Raw genomic sequence first — 12,243 nt, 5'->3', positions numbered from 1 at the left:
TCTCTCTCTCTCTCTCTCTCTCAACCAACCAACCAACCAAACACATTCCCGCACCACAAACTAACCAAACAACCCACAAAACCACCTAATCCACACGTCCACCCACTCAACCACCCGCACACTCCGCCAGGCCATGTGGATCAGCACCTGGATAGCCAAAGCGAAGATAGAGAAGGATTACCACTACGACTACGACGAGGAACTTCTCTACAAGCTTAACTCCAGGACGGGACGAGCGTTTGGGGACACAGAGGAGGACATGAGGCACGCTATGACGAAGACACTGAGGCGAATTGATACGGACAAGTGCCTGCAGAAGCTCGTTTGTTTCCTAGAGGAGCAGAGTGACAGGTCGCAAGAGGAGGACTTGTTACTGAAACTGTTCCCGGTGACCCATTGCAAGTCCAGTGTGTTCCCGCGGTGCACGGCGACGGAGGACCAGCTGCGGGAATTGATGCACTATTACCAAAATGTTGAGATGAAAAGAACCATTAGTGTGCTGGAGAAAGAAGTGTTGTAGATGTGTTGTTTTAGTTTTGTTTAGCAGTGTGTGTTAGGAAAGTGTGTATGTGTGTATGTGTTAGGGGCTATGTAATACGATCAGAATTTAGAGGTGAAAGAGTGTGTTTTTGCGTTAAAGAAGGATGTTATGTGAGTTGGCAGATGAAAGAGAATGTTTAAGCGTTAGAGAAAGATAAGTTAGTTGTGTTTAGAGATTGTTTGTTCATGAATGTGTTAGACGAAGAAGTTAAGTCTGAGTTAGCGTGTTAGAAAAGGAAGTTGTAGGAAGTCTTATAGAAATGGGAAAGAAAAGAAAAGTTGTAGGAAGTTTTATAGAAAAGGGAAAGAAAATGAAGTTGTAGGAAGTTTTGAAGTTGTTATTCTTGGTTTGTGTTAGAGAAAGAAGCTTAGCCCGCCTGAGTTTGCGTGTTAGAAATGAGAAAGTTGTAGGAATCTTGTGAGTGAGTGAGTGAGTCAGTCAGTCTAGCTTTGTGTCTTAGGTTAGTGTGTTAAAAGAGGCCAGTCATTCAGTCAGTTTGTGGTGTGTGAAAGAGTTACTGCCAGGTTAAGTTAGTGAGTTTGGCTTGGTGTGTTAGAGAAGTTACCGCCATTTTATTTTTTATTATGTAAGGGTGAAACTCCGCCCAAAGGTAACAAAACGACCAAACAAAAAATGCTCACTTAGATGCCAGTCCCCGAGCAGTCAGTCAGTCAGTCAGTCAGTCAGTCAGTCAGTCAGTCCGTCAGTCAGCCATTCTCTCCTTCCCTTTACATATACGAGTAAATGAAGCACTTTCGTTAAAAAAAAAAATGTCTGACTGTGTGTGTGTTGGTTCACGAGTCACTGTTGTTGTTGTTGTTGTTGTTGTTGTTGTTGTTGTTTATTGTTATTTATTGCTATTTATTGCTTCCATACTCTTAAGTCAACTCTTTACTTACTTTTTTATTTTATTTTATTTAATCTATTTATTTATTTTTGTCCTAAAGTTAAGTTACAATTTCTTCCCCCCCCTCTCTCTCTCTCTCTCTCTCTCTCTCTCTCTCTCTCTCTCTCTCTCTCTGGTACTTATTTATTGATGTATTTATTTATTCACCTAATTATTAAAAGCAAGCCGTGTACAAACAAGACGAGTTTCACTTCTCCGCCACAGACGCAGCGGGAAGCGCAACGGACAATCTGAATCAAATTATGGCGCCAGTTACGAATCGCAAAGGAAAGAAAACAATAAATAAACAATAATAACCAAATTAAGTAAAAAAACTAATTAAAACAAAAATAAAGAGAAGGGCGTGAGTTACAAATTTATTTATCTATTTATCTATTCATTTATTTATTTACTTATCTGCCTATCTATCTATCTATCAATCTATCTATCTATTCTTCACAGGTTAATGACACTGCTCCTGATGATGATGATAATAAATTACTATCATTATTTTTCTTCCTTTTTTTTTTTTCTTCTTTTTTTTTTTAGCCTCACTCTTTCCTAATTCCTTTGTGTTTGTTTTGCTCTTTATTTATCTGTATGGAAAAATGTGAACAGGCAACTGATGAATAAAGGGATGAATGAGCAACTAGCAGAGAGAGAGAGAGAGAGAGAGAGAGAGAGAGAGAGAGAGAGAGAGAGAGAAACTACCGCCACTATCATTACATACATATAACATTAGTAACAACTCTCTCTCTCTCTCTCTCTCTCTCTCTCTCTCTCTCTGAAAGAAAATGGAAGAAAGGAAGCAAATACAGATAAAAAAGAAAAGAAAAGCAAGAAAACACAAGGAAGCAGAGAGAGAGAGAGAGAGAGAGAGAGAGAGAGAGAGAGAGAGAGAGAGAGAGAGAGAGAGAGAATATAACAGGCCAATCATGTTCTGTCTTGGCTTGAGAATCGCTCTATGTGCATATCTATCTATCTATCTATCTATCTACTTTCATTCAGCTTTCCTTATTTTCTTACGTTCTTAAAATTTTCAGGGTTTTTTTTTCTATTTCACTTTATTTTATTTTCTCTGGCAAGGGCGACAAAGAATACAATTAAAACGATCAACTAAGGAGCCGAGACCGTACAGAGCCGAACGCGTCAGCCAAAGCCAGAGGGAGAGGATAACCGTCTTGATACCTCCCTCTTCAATGAGTTCAGGTCACAGGAAGGTGGAAATACAGCAGCAGGCAGGGAGTTCCAGAGTGTGCCAGAGAAAGGGATGAATGACTGAGAGTACTGGTTAAAATTCTTGCATTAGAGGGGTGGGCAGAATAGCAGTGAGAGAATGATGATAATTTTTGGGCAGCGAGGCCTGGTCTATCTATTTATCTATCTATCCGTCCATCTACTAATCTATAAATTTGTCTATCTGTCTACCTACCTACATATCTATCTGTCTATCTAACTACCAACCTGTCTATTTGTCTATCTATCTACCTACCTACATATCTGTCTATCTATTTATCTATTTGTCTATCTATCTCATTATTTATCTACCTACCTACCTACCTACCTATCTATATATTTGTCTATCTACTTATACATCTAACATTCCACCTATCTATCCATTCACCTACATGTCTACCTATCTATCCCTCTATTTATCTATCTAACCAAACATTTCACTCACCACCACCACCACCACCACCACCATACCAACACACCTCACATTCTGGGTTCTCGAAATCACACGCACTTTCTCGCCCCACGCCGCTTCACTCACCCCTTATGGAACTCTCTTGTAGCGCACCCCCTCCCTGCTCGCCTTTCTCCCTCCCCCGCTTTGTCATGACGCGCGGGACTCGACCAGGAAGCGTATTCTCAAACCTCTCCGCGCCGCACGTACGAGGTTTTCAAAGGACTTTGCGTGTATGCAATTGAGAGTTCCAAGGGTGTTTTTCGGGTTCTAGTGGTTGATTAATGAGGTTTCTACATTATTAAGAGGTTATGCGCTCTGGGAGACTGTGCTCTTCCTCTCTGTGGTCTTTGGAAGTAGTGGAGGTAATGTGATACGGGTTTTCAAGACGTGTCTTCATGGTTCTAGTGGCAGATTAATGACATTTCTCTATATCAGTGGTCTTCAACCTTTTTTAATGTAGTCCAACCCTAACAGTGATTAAGTAGAAGCTGTCCACCCCATCCAGAAAAAAATCTCATGAAAAATTTTACATTTTTAATATTTAAAATCTATGTTTCATATCTCATATCTCGCGTGGTTGTACTATCGAGGTCTTGCGAGTAGGCGAAGTGGCAACCTCGATGTTACAATAGGTAAATATGTATTTGTAGTATGTATTTTAAGATATATAGGAGAGAGAGAAAAAGAGAGTCTCTTGTATATTATACAGACACGTGCAGGTGTAGTCCAGTAGTCCACCCCTAGACAGCTGTCCACCCCTCACTTCATCTCGTCCACTATAAGGTGGACTGTCCACCCAGGTTGAAGAACACTGCTCTACATTATTACCTGGAGAAACAGTCTTCTTCAATGACACTCAACTGTCTTCCTCTTCCACAATGAATATCCTCGGTCTGTCCTTTGCTCATAATCTTAACTGGAAACTTCACATCTCATCTCTTGCTAAAACAGTTTCTATGAAGTTAGGTGTTCTGAGGCGTCTCCGCCAGTTTTTCTCGCCCCTCCAACTATATTAATGTAAAATGCCTTCCATTGTTATGCTGATTAAGATGTAGGCCTATTTATATGAAATCAGAAAACATTCCGTTCAGCACTTTTTGATTTAAGTAAAACACATAGGAAAAATGTTATGTTAATGTTGTTATAGTTGTAGGTATTGTGTGCAAAAACTATCTTTATAATATTTGCCCTTTTTTGAGCTTGCAAGCACATGTATGAATAAAAAGAATCACAAAACTGTATGAATACAACAAAAATCACAAAACAGCAGTGAATGAAACTTTTCATTGGTTGCGAAAAAGTATGTCACTTTATATTTCTCAATGGGACTTTTGTGGTTGTTTTTGAGCAACCAGCTCATGAATCCTTGGCTCAGTGGCAGCCAGTGCACACCTCAAGTCATCTTCCACAGACAGCTTGTTCCTTGATTTTGTTTTTATTGCAAGTAATGAAGAAAACCCACTTTCGCACAGGTAGGTTGAAGCAAAAGGCAAAAGAACTCGAACTGCCATGCTTACTCTGTATAAGGGCCTTATCCGTCCCTGTATGGAGTACTCTTCGCATGTTTGGGGGTTCCAGTCACACAGCTTTGCTTGATAGGGTGGAATCGAAAGCTCTTCGTCTCATCAACTCCCTCCTCTGACTAACTGTCTTCAGTCTCTTTCTCACCGCCGAAATGTTGCATCCCTTTCTATATTTTATCGCTATTTTCATGGTAACTGTTCTACTGATCTTGCTAACTGCATGCCTCCCCTCCTCCTGCGGCCACGCTGCACAAGGCTTTCTTCTTCCTCTCATCCCTATTCTGTCCAACTCTCTAATGCAAGAGTTAACCAGTACGCTCAATCATTCATCCCTTTCACTGGTAAACTCTGGAACTCCCTCCCTGCATCTGTATTTCCGAATTCCTACAACTTGTCTTCTTTTAAGAGGGAGGTATCGAGGCATTTGCTCCCCTAATTCTGGCTGACGGTTTTGATACTTTTATTATTACCAGGAAAAAACAACACGGCTAATCATCTCTGTAGTCTTTGAAAGTAGTCGTAAAGATATGACGCGGATTTTCAAAGGTGTTTCTACGGTTCTAGTGACAGATTAACAAGAATTCTACATTATTAACAGGAAAAACACTCTTGAGAACCCGGTTAATCATCCCTGTGGCCTTTGAAAACAGTCACGGTGAGACAGCAAAACGTTTCTCAGTATGAGTCTAATATCTCTGCGTTGCTCCTGAGACAAAGCATCTGACTAGTGAAATAATATGCGGGATTAATTTTCACAAGCATAACTAAGGTGGTGACTGAATACTGGGAGGAATAATGATCTTGGCCTGTTTAGATGCAAGAGTATAATTTTTTCATGGAAGTTTTGAATATGAGGAGAGGAGGAAAAGGAGGAGGAGGAAAAGGAGGAGGAGGAAAAGGTGGAGGTGGAGGAGAAGGAAGGGAAGGAGGAAGAGGAAGAGGAGGAGAAGGAGGAAAAGAGGAGAGATGGCAACAACAATAACGAAAACGAGGACGGGAGAAAGAAGAGGCACAGAGGAGGAGGAGGAGGAGGAGGAGGAGGAGGAGGAGGAGGAGGAGGAGGAGGAGGAGGAAAGAGGAGGAGATGACAATAACAAAAACGAAAGCGAGGACGGGAGAAAGAAGAGGTACAGAGGAGGAGGAGGAGGAGGAGGAGGAGGAGGAGGAGGAGGAGGAGAAGGAGGAGGAGGAAGAGGAGGAGGAGGAGGACGTGGAGGAGGAGAAGGAGGCTCAGTATTCCCGTCAGGTGTGGGAGGACAGGTATATATAGAGGTGGCAGTGAGGGGCGGCCACAGCCCTCACAACAGCCTCACGGTGAGCCCACACTCTGCCAGACACGTACTACTACTACTACTACTACTACTACTACTACTACTACTACCACTACTTTTACTGTCATCTTAAATTACTGATGCTTGTCTATCACTTTTGTACTCTTTGGAGAGCCAGCGCTCAAGTGGGCTTTTTTCAAACTTTCTTTTTTTTGCCCTTGGCTGGCCCTCTTCCCTACGTAAAAAAAAAAAAAAAAAAAAAAAAAAAAAAAAAAAGGCTAACCATCTCTGCAGTCTTTGAAAATAGTGGTGGAAGTATGACACGGGTTTTTAAGCGTTCAAGTGTGTCTTTTACTGTTCTAATGGCAGATTAATGAAATTTCTACATTATTACCAGGAAAAACAACACTGCTAATCATCTCTGTAGTCTTTGAAAGTAGTCGTAAAGATATGACGCGGATTTTCAAAGGTGTTTCTACGGTTCTAGTGACAGATTAACAAGAATTCTACATTATTAACAGGAAAAACACTCTTGAGAACCCGGTTAATCATCCGTGTGACCTTTGAAAACAGTCACGGTGAGACAGCAAAACGTTTCTCAGTATGGGTCTAATATCTCTGCGTTGCTCCTGAGACAAAGCATCTGACTAGTGAAATAATATGCGGGATTAATTTTCACAAGCATAACTAAGGTGGTGACTGAATACTGGGAGGAATAATGATCTTGGCCTGTTTAGATGCAAGAGTATAATTTTTTCATGGAAATTTTGAATATGAGGAGAGGAGGAAAAGGAGGAGGAGGAAAAGGAGGAGGAGGAAAAGGAGGAGGAGGAAAAGGTGGAGGTGGAGGAGGAGGAGGAGGAAGGGAAGGAGGAAGAGGAAGAGGAGGAGAAGGAGGAAAAGAGGAGATATGGCAACAACAATAACGAAAACGAGGACGGGAGAAAGAAGAGGCACAGAGGAGGAGGAGGAGGAGGAGGAGGAGGAGGAGGAGGAGGAGGAGGAGGAGGAGGAGGAGGAGGAGGAGGAAAAGAGGAGAGATGACAATAACAAAAACGAAAGCGAGGACGGGAGAAAGAAGAGGCACAGAGGAGGAGGAGGAGGAGGAGGAGGAGGAGGAGGAGGAGGAGGAGGAGGAGGAAGAAGAGGAGGAGGACGAGGAGGAGGAGAAGGAGGCTCAGTATTCCCGTCAGGTGTGGGAGGACAGGTATATATAGAGGTGGCAGTGAGGGGCGGCCACAGCCCTCACAACAGCCTCACGGTGAGCCCACACTCTGCCAGACACGTACTACTACTACTACTACTACTACTACTACTACTACTACTACTACTACTACTACTACTACTACTACCACTACTTTTACTGTCATCTTAAATTACTGATGCTTGTCTATCACCATTATCATTATCTATCGTCTAAATTCTCATCTTTTCTCTTCTTCCACTAAAACTATAAAAACATCCTTACAAACCCATGTCACTTCACCATGAGTACTTTCCAGAACACAGGGATGACTAGCCGTGTTGTCAAGAGTGTTTTCCCTGTTAATAATGTATAAATCTTGTTAATCTGTCAATAGAACTGTAAAACCAGCCTTAAAATCCCGTCACTTCACCACGACCACAGAGATGACTATAGCTGGGTTCTCAAGAGTGTTTCTCCTGTTAATAACGCATCAATCTTGTTAATTTGTCACTAAAACCGTAAAAACATCCTTACAAACCCATGTCACTTCACCGCGACTATTTTCCAACACCGCAGAAATGACTTGCCAGGTTCTCAAAGAGTGATTTCTTTGTTAATGAGCATAAAATTTGTAAATCTGTGAAAAGAACCGCAAAAAAATCATTCATAAAAAGCCCGCGTCACTTCACCACGACTATTTTCCAACACCGCAGAGATGACTAGCTGGGTTCTAAAAAGTTATTTCCTTGTTAACAATATATAAAATTTGTTAATCTGTGAAAAGAACCCCAAAACCATCCATAAAAACCCGCGTTACTTCACCACGACTACTTTCCAACACCACCAGGTTCTCAAGAGTTTTTCTCCTGTTACCAACCCATAAATCTTGTTAATTTGTCACTAAAACCGTAAAAACATCCTTAAAAACCCATGTTACTTCACCACGACTACTTTCCAACACCGCAGAGATGACTAAATGGGCTCTAAAGAGTGATTTCCTTGTTAATAACGCATAAATCTTGTTAATCTGTCACTAGAACCGTAAAAACATCTTTAAAAACCCTTGTCCCTTCACCACGACTTTTCCAACACCACAGAGATGCCTTGCCGGGTTCTCAAGAGTGATTTCCTTGTTAATAACGCATAAATCCAGTTAATCTGCCACTAAAACCACAAAGTCACCATTAAAAACTCGCATAACACCAATAACTAGAGTCTTGAAAGTAATGGAGGTGCTGGGAAGAGATGTCTCAGAATACAGTCCATGTGTCATCTGCGCATAGCTGTTAGTCATTTGTTATTCCTGTCCTGCCCCGCCCCGCTGACCTACTGAAGATGGAGAGTGCGGTTTTGTGTGCTGGCTGTTTGTGTTGCTTCCTTCACTGTGTTTACTAAGTGTTGTGTGTTACCTGTCTAATTTATCTATTTATCTGTCACTCATCTTGCCTTTCCTAGCCTAACCTAACCTAACCTAACCTTGTGTGGTGGTAGTTTGTGTTGCTTCCTTTCCTGTATTTGTTGTGTTGTGTGTTATCAAATTTATCTATCTATTTCATCTATTACCAGTCACTCATCCAGCCTAACCTAACCTAATCAATCGTAGCCTAGCCAAGCCTAACCTAACCTTGTGTGTTGGTTCTGTGTTGTGTGTTATGTGTCTAATTCATCTATCTGTTTTATCTATCTATCAGTCACTCACCTAGCCTAGCCTAACCTATATCCCTATCTATCCTCCCATCTATTTATCTATTTCTATTAATTATTTATTCTACCTATCTATATTTCCACCTATCCATCCATCCATTAGTCTATCTACCTACCCACCTAGTCACACACCCACATTCCTATCACCTCTTTATCTATTACTCTATTTACCCATACATACACCCACACACCCAACCACCACTATCACCACCATCACCACCACCTCAGCTGCGCCTTATTTCCTCACTTAACCTTTTAACTGTCATTTGGCACGCCTCTTCCTTAGTCACCGTGTCATTCTTAAGCTTCTCTTCTTGGTCAGTACACAGAAACGCTTAGCTCTCTCACCACGACTATCAGTAAGGTTTTCAAGAGTGTTTCTACAGTTATTAGTGTGGAAATATTGTCACTCTGCCTCTAGAACCATAAAAAACACCTTAAAAAGTCGTGTAAACTTAAACCAAGCCTTTTGAAACAGAGGAGGTGATCCATCGGTAATTCCACTGTAGACGCTTAAAAAGTCTTCACGCATTGCTTCTTGTGGTGGTCATTCACTTACTTGTATCGCGAAGCAGTGAAAGGGTGAAAAAAAAGGGCTCTCGAAAAAGTTAATACGAATTTCTAAGGATATTTTCTTTTTTTTACGATTCTAGAGACAGATAAAGACTCTACATAAAGTCAATACGAATTTCTAAGAGCACTTTCTTCTTCTTTTTTTTACGATTCTAGAGACAGATTAACAACATTCCCTCCTTTCCACGATTCCAGAGACAGATTAACAACACACTTACTTTATCAACACAACAAACACGACTCTAAAGGCAGATTAACAACACTTCTACATTACGAATAGGATAAGCACTCTTGGGAACCCAGCTAATCATCTCTATGGCCTTGGAAAACACCTGTGGAGAGAGAGAGAGAGAGAGAGCAGATTATCCCAGCACAGTATTAGCCTAGCCTATCCTATCCTCACCTCACTTCTCGCCTCTCACCTCTCAGATGCGGCTGTGGGTCGTTATTGCGGTGCTCCTCGGGGCGGTGAGTTACGGCAGCACCCTCTTTCTGCCGCTAAATGGAGCTATACCCCTTCCATTGGTCATCGGTCCTGGCCCCATCATTGTTGCTCTGCTGTGGATTTTAAAGGTGGGTGGTGTTAGTGGTGATGGTGGTGCTGGTGGTGATGCTGTTGATGTTAGGTGGTAATGCTGGATGAAATAGTGATGTTGGTAGTAGTAGTAGTGGTGTTGGTTGAAATAAGGTGGTGGTGGTGGTGGTGGTGGTAGTAGTAGCAGTAGTAGTTGAAATAAGGTGGTGGCAGTGTTGGTGGTGGTTGAAATGAGATGGTAGTGGTGGTGGTGTTGGTAGTAGTAGTTGAAATTTAGTAAGATGGGTTAGTGGTAGTGGTTGAAATAAGAAGAGTGGTGGTGGTGGTGGTGGTGGTGGTGGTGGTGGTGGTAGTAGGAATAGGAGTAGGAGAACGAGTTATTGTTGTAGTAGAAGTGGCGATCGTGGTGGTAGTAGTAGTAGTAGTAGTAGTAGTAGTAGTAGTAGTAGTAGTAGTAGTAGTAGTAGTAGTAGTAGTAGTAGTTATTTCATTAATCGCACGTCCAGTAGTTACTGACTCGAAACTATACCAGGGAGAGAGAGAGAGAGAGAGAGAGAGAGAGAGAGAGAGAGAGAGAGAGAGAGAGAGAAACTAAATAAAACAAAGCATAACGAAATAAAATCATGAACATTACTGATAACATTTACCTGTGTGTGTGTGTGTGTGTGTGTGTGTGTGTGTGTGTGTGTGTGTGTGTAGTAAGTAACACCACACGTGTCTCCTGCAGGGAGTTGCCATCGCTGCCTACTTCATCCTGACACGCAAGCTGGGGCCTGTGCTGGGGGGCGGGGCGAAGATAAAATATGTACCCGCCGCTCGTGACCCTTACCAACAACCCTCCTACCCCGTGGAGGCCAAGGAACCCGCCCATGGCCATGCTGCACCCGCCCTGCACGATGACCCAGCCCCAGAACATCCCACACCAGAACACCACGCTCCGGAACACCCCCCACCAGACCACCACGTCCCGGAACATCCCCACCAGAACACCACGCCCCGGAACACCCTCCACCAGGACACCATGTCCCAGAACACCCCCCACCACCCCACCACGCCCCACCAGCCCACGAGCACACAGTAGATCACGCTGAGGGAGTGTCCAGCTACAGCCACCTCAGGAAACGCTCCCTTGAAGATCTACAGACGGAGGGAATTGTGGGAGATTTAGCTGACGAGTCCCTGGAGGAGGCGGAGGAGATGCTATGGAACACTGCCCTCAAATGGGACCCCACCGGCTGCTCCATGAAGCTTCTGTGCCACCTTCAGGAGCTGCCCCAGGGGAACGCCACCATGGAGGAGTCGGTGCTGGCGTATCTATTCAGCCACGCCCCACAACAGTACTGCCTCCAGAGCTTCCCCGCGTGTCCCATGTCCGGAGGCGAGCTGCGGTACCTCCTGCAGCAGATTTGAGTTACGGGAGCGCTCACTGTTTTGGTTCAGCCGCCTCAGGAACACTCACGAATCTTTCCGTTTGTTTTCTTATGTTTACGACGCTGGGAACTGTCTATTTATCTATGAACCTATCTATCTATCTACTTGCTATTCTGTTTATCAATCTGTCTATGTATCTATCTATTCATCTATTTATCTCTCTATCTATCTGTCTGTTTTTCTGTCTATCTGTGGCCAAGTTGTAGCGTCGTTCAGTCAGTTATTCAGTTTCATTAAGTTATTTCTTTGTTTATCAGTTTATTCACTACTTCAAAAATGTTTCCTTTTAGTATTACTTCAGAAACACAAATTCCTTTCCTTTATCTATTTATTGTTCTGAAGTTCACGTGTGTTTTAGCTGTTAACCCCTTCAGCACTGGGACGCATTTTTTACCTTGAGTTTTGCGTGTGATTGGACAATTTTATTTATAGTATGGGTCTGTGGAGGTCGGAAGATTAATGGCCAGGATCTTCAGTATTCTAATCCCAACGTGAGTATCTAAAACTGTATAGAATCAGCGGATAGTAAGCAGAATGACTATGAAAGCGCGTGTCATGGTGCTGAAAGGGTTAATAGTCACTTATTTTATTTATTTGTCTATTTAATTGTCGTTATAGTCTATTTAGTTCAGTTTATTTATTACTTCTCAAACAAACATATCTTTGTTGTTGTTGTTGTTGTTGTTGTTGTTGTTGTTGTTTCTCTCTCTCTCTCTCTTGATGTCACGTGTGTTGAAGTGTTAATGTAATGCCTATGTTGTGTTAGTGTGTGTGTGTGTGTGTGTGTGTGTGTGTGTGTGTGTGTGTGTGTGTGTGTGTGTGTGTGTGTGTGTGTGTGTGTGTGTGTGTGTGTGTGTGTGTGTGTTGGTGTGTTTGTGAAATATAATTTATTGATCATCTCCT

At 42.5% G+C, this 12,243-nt stretch overlaps 2 protein-coding genes across 2 annotated transcripts in view; both read left to right on the top strand.

Annotated features, from left to right (window-relative positions):
* The window catches only part of LOC123501660, a 2,117-nt gene extending 497 nt beyond the window's left edge, over window positions 1-1,620 (top strand). The window contains exon 2 of the mRNA XM_045250624.1: window positions 131-1,620. Coding sequence (XP_045106559.1) covers window positions 131-520 — 390 coding nt within the window. The 3' untranslated portion in view covers window positions 521-1,620. The remainder of the gene's footprint in view (window positions 1-130) is intronic.
* Window positions 1,621-5,231: 3,611 nt separating this feature from the next.
* Window positions 5,232-12,239, top strand: LOC123501709 (the record flags this gene model as incomplete). Its single annotated transcript, XM_045250714.1, has 4 exons — window positions 5,232-5,295; window positions 6,485-6,489; window positions 9,804-10,003; window positions 10,815-12,239. Coding segments are annotated over 4 exons (774 nt in total), but the record flags the coding sequence as incomplete, so codon positions are not given.
* Between the last annotated feature and the right edge of the window lie 4 nt (window positions 12,240-12,243).

This window comes from Portunus trituberculatus, chromosome 9 (assembly GCF_017591435.1).
Source record: "Portunus trituberculatus isolate SZX2019 chromosome 9, ASM1759143v1, whole genome shotgun sequence".
Lineage (NCBI taxonomy): Eukaryota > Metazoa > Arthropoda > Malacostraca > Decapoda > Portunidae > Portunus > Portunus trituberculatus.
This window is presented reverse-complemented; position numbering and strand designations above follow the sequence as displayed.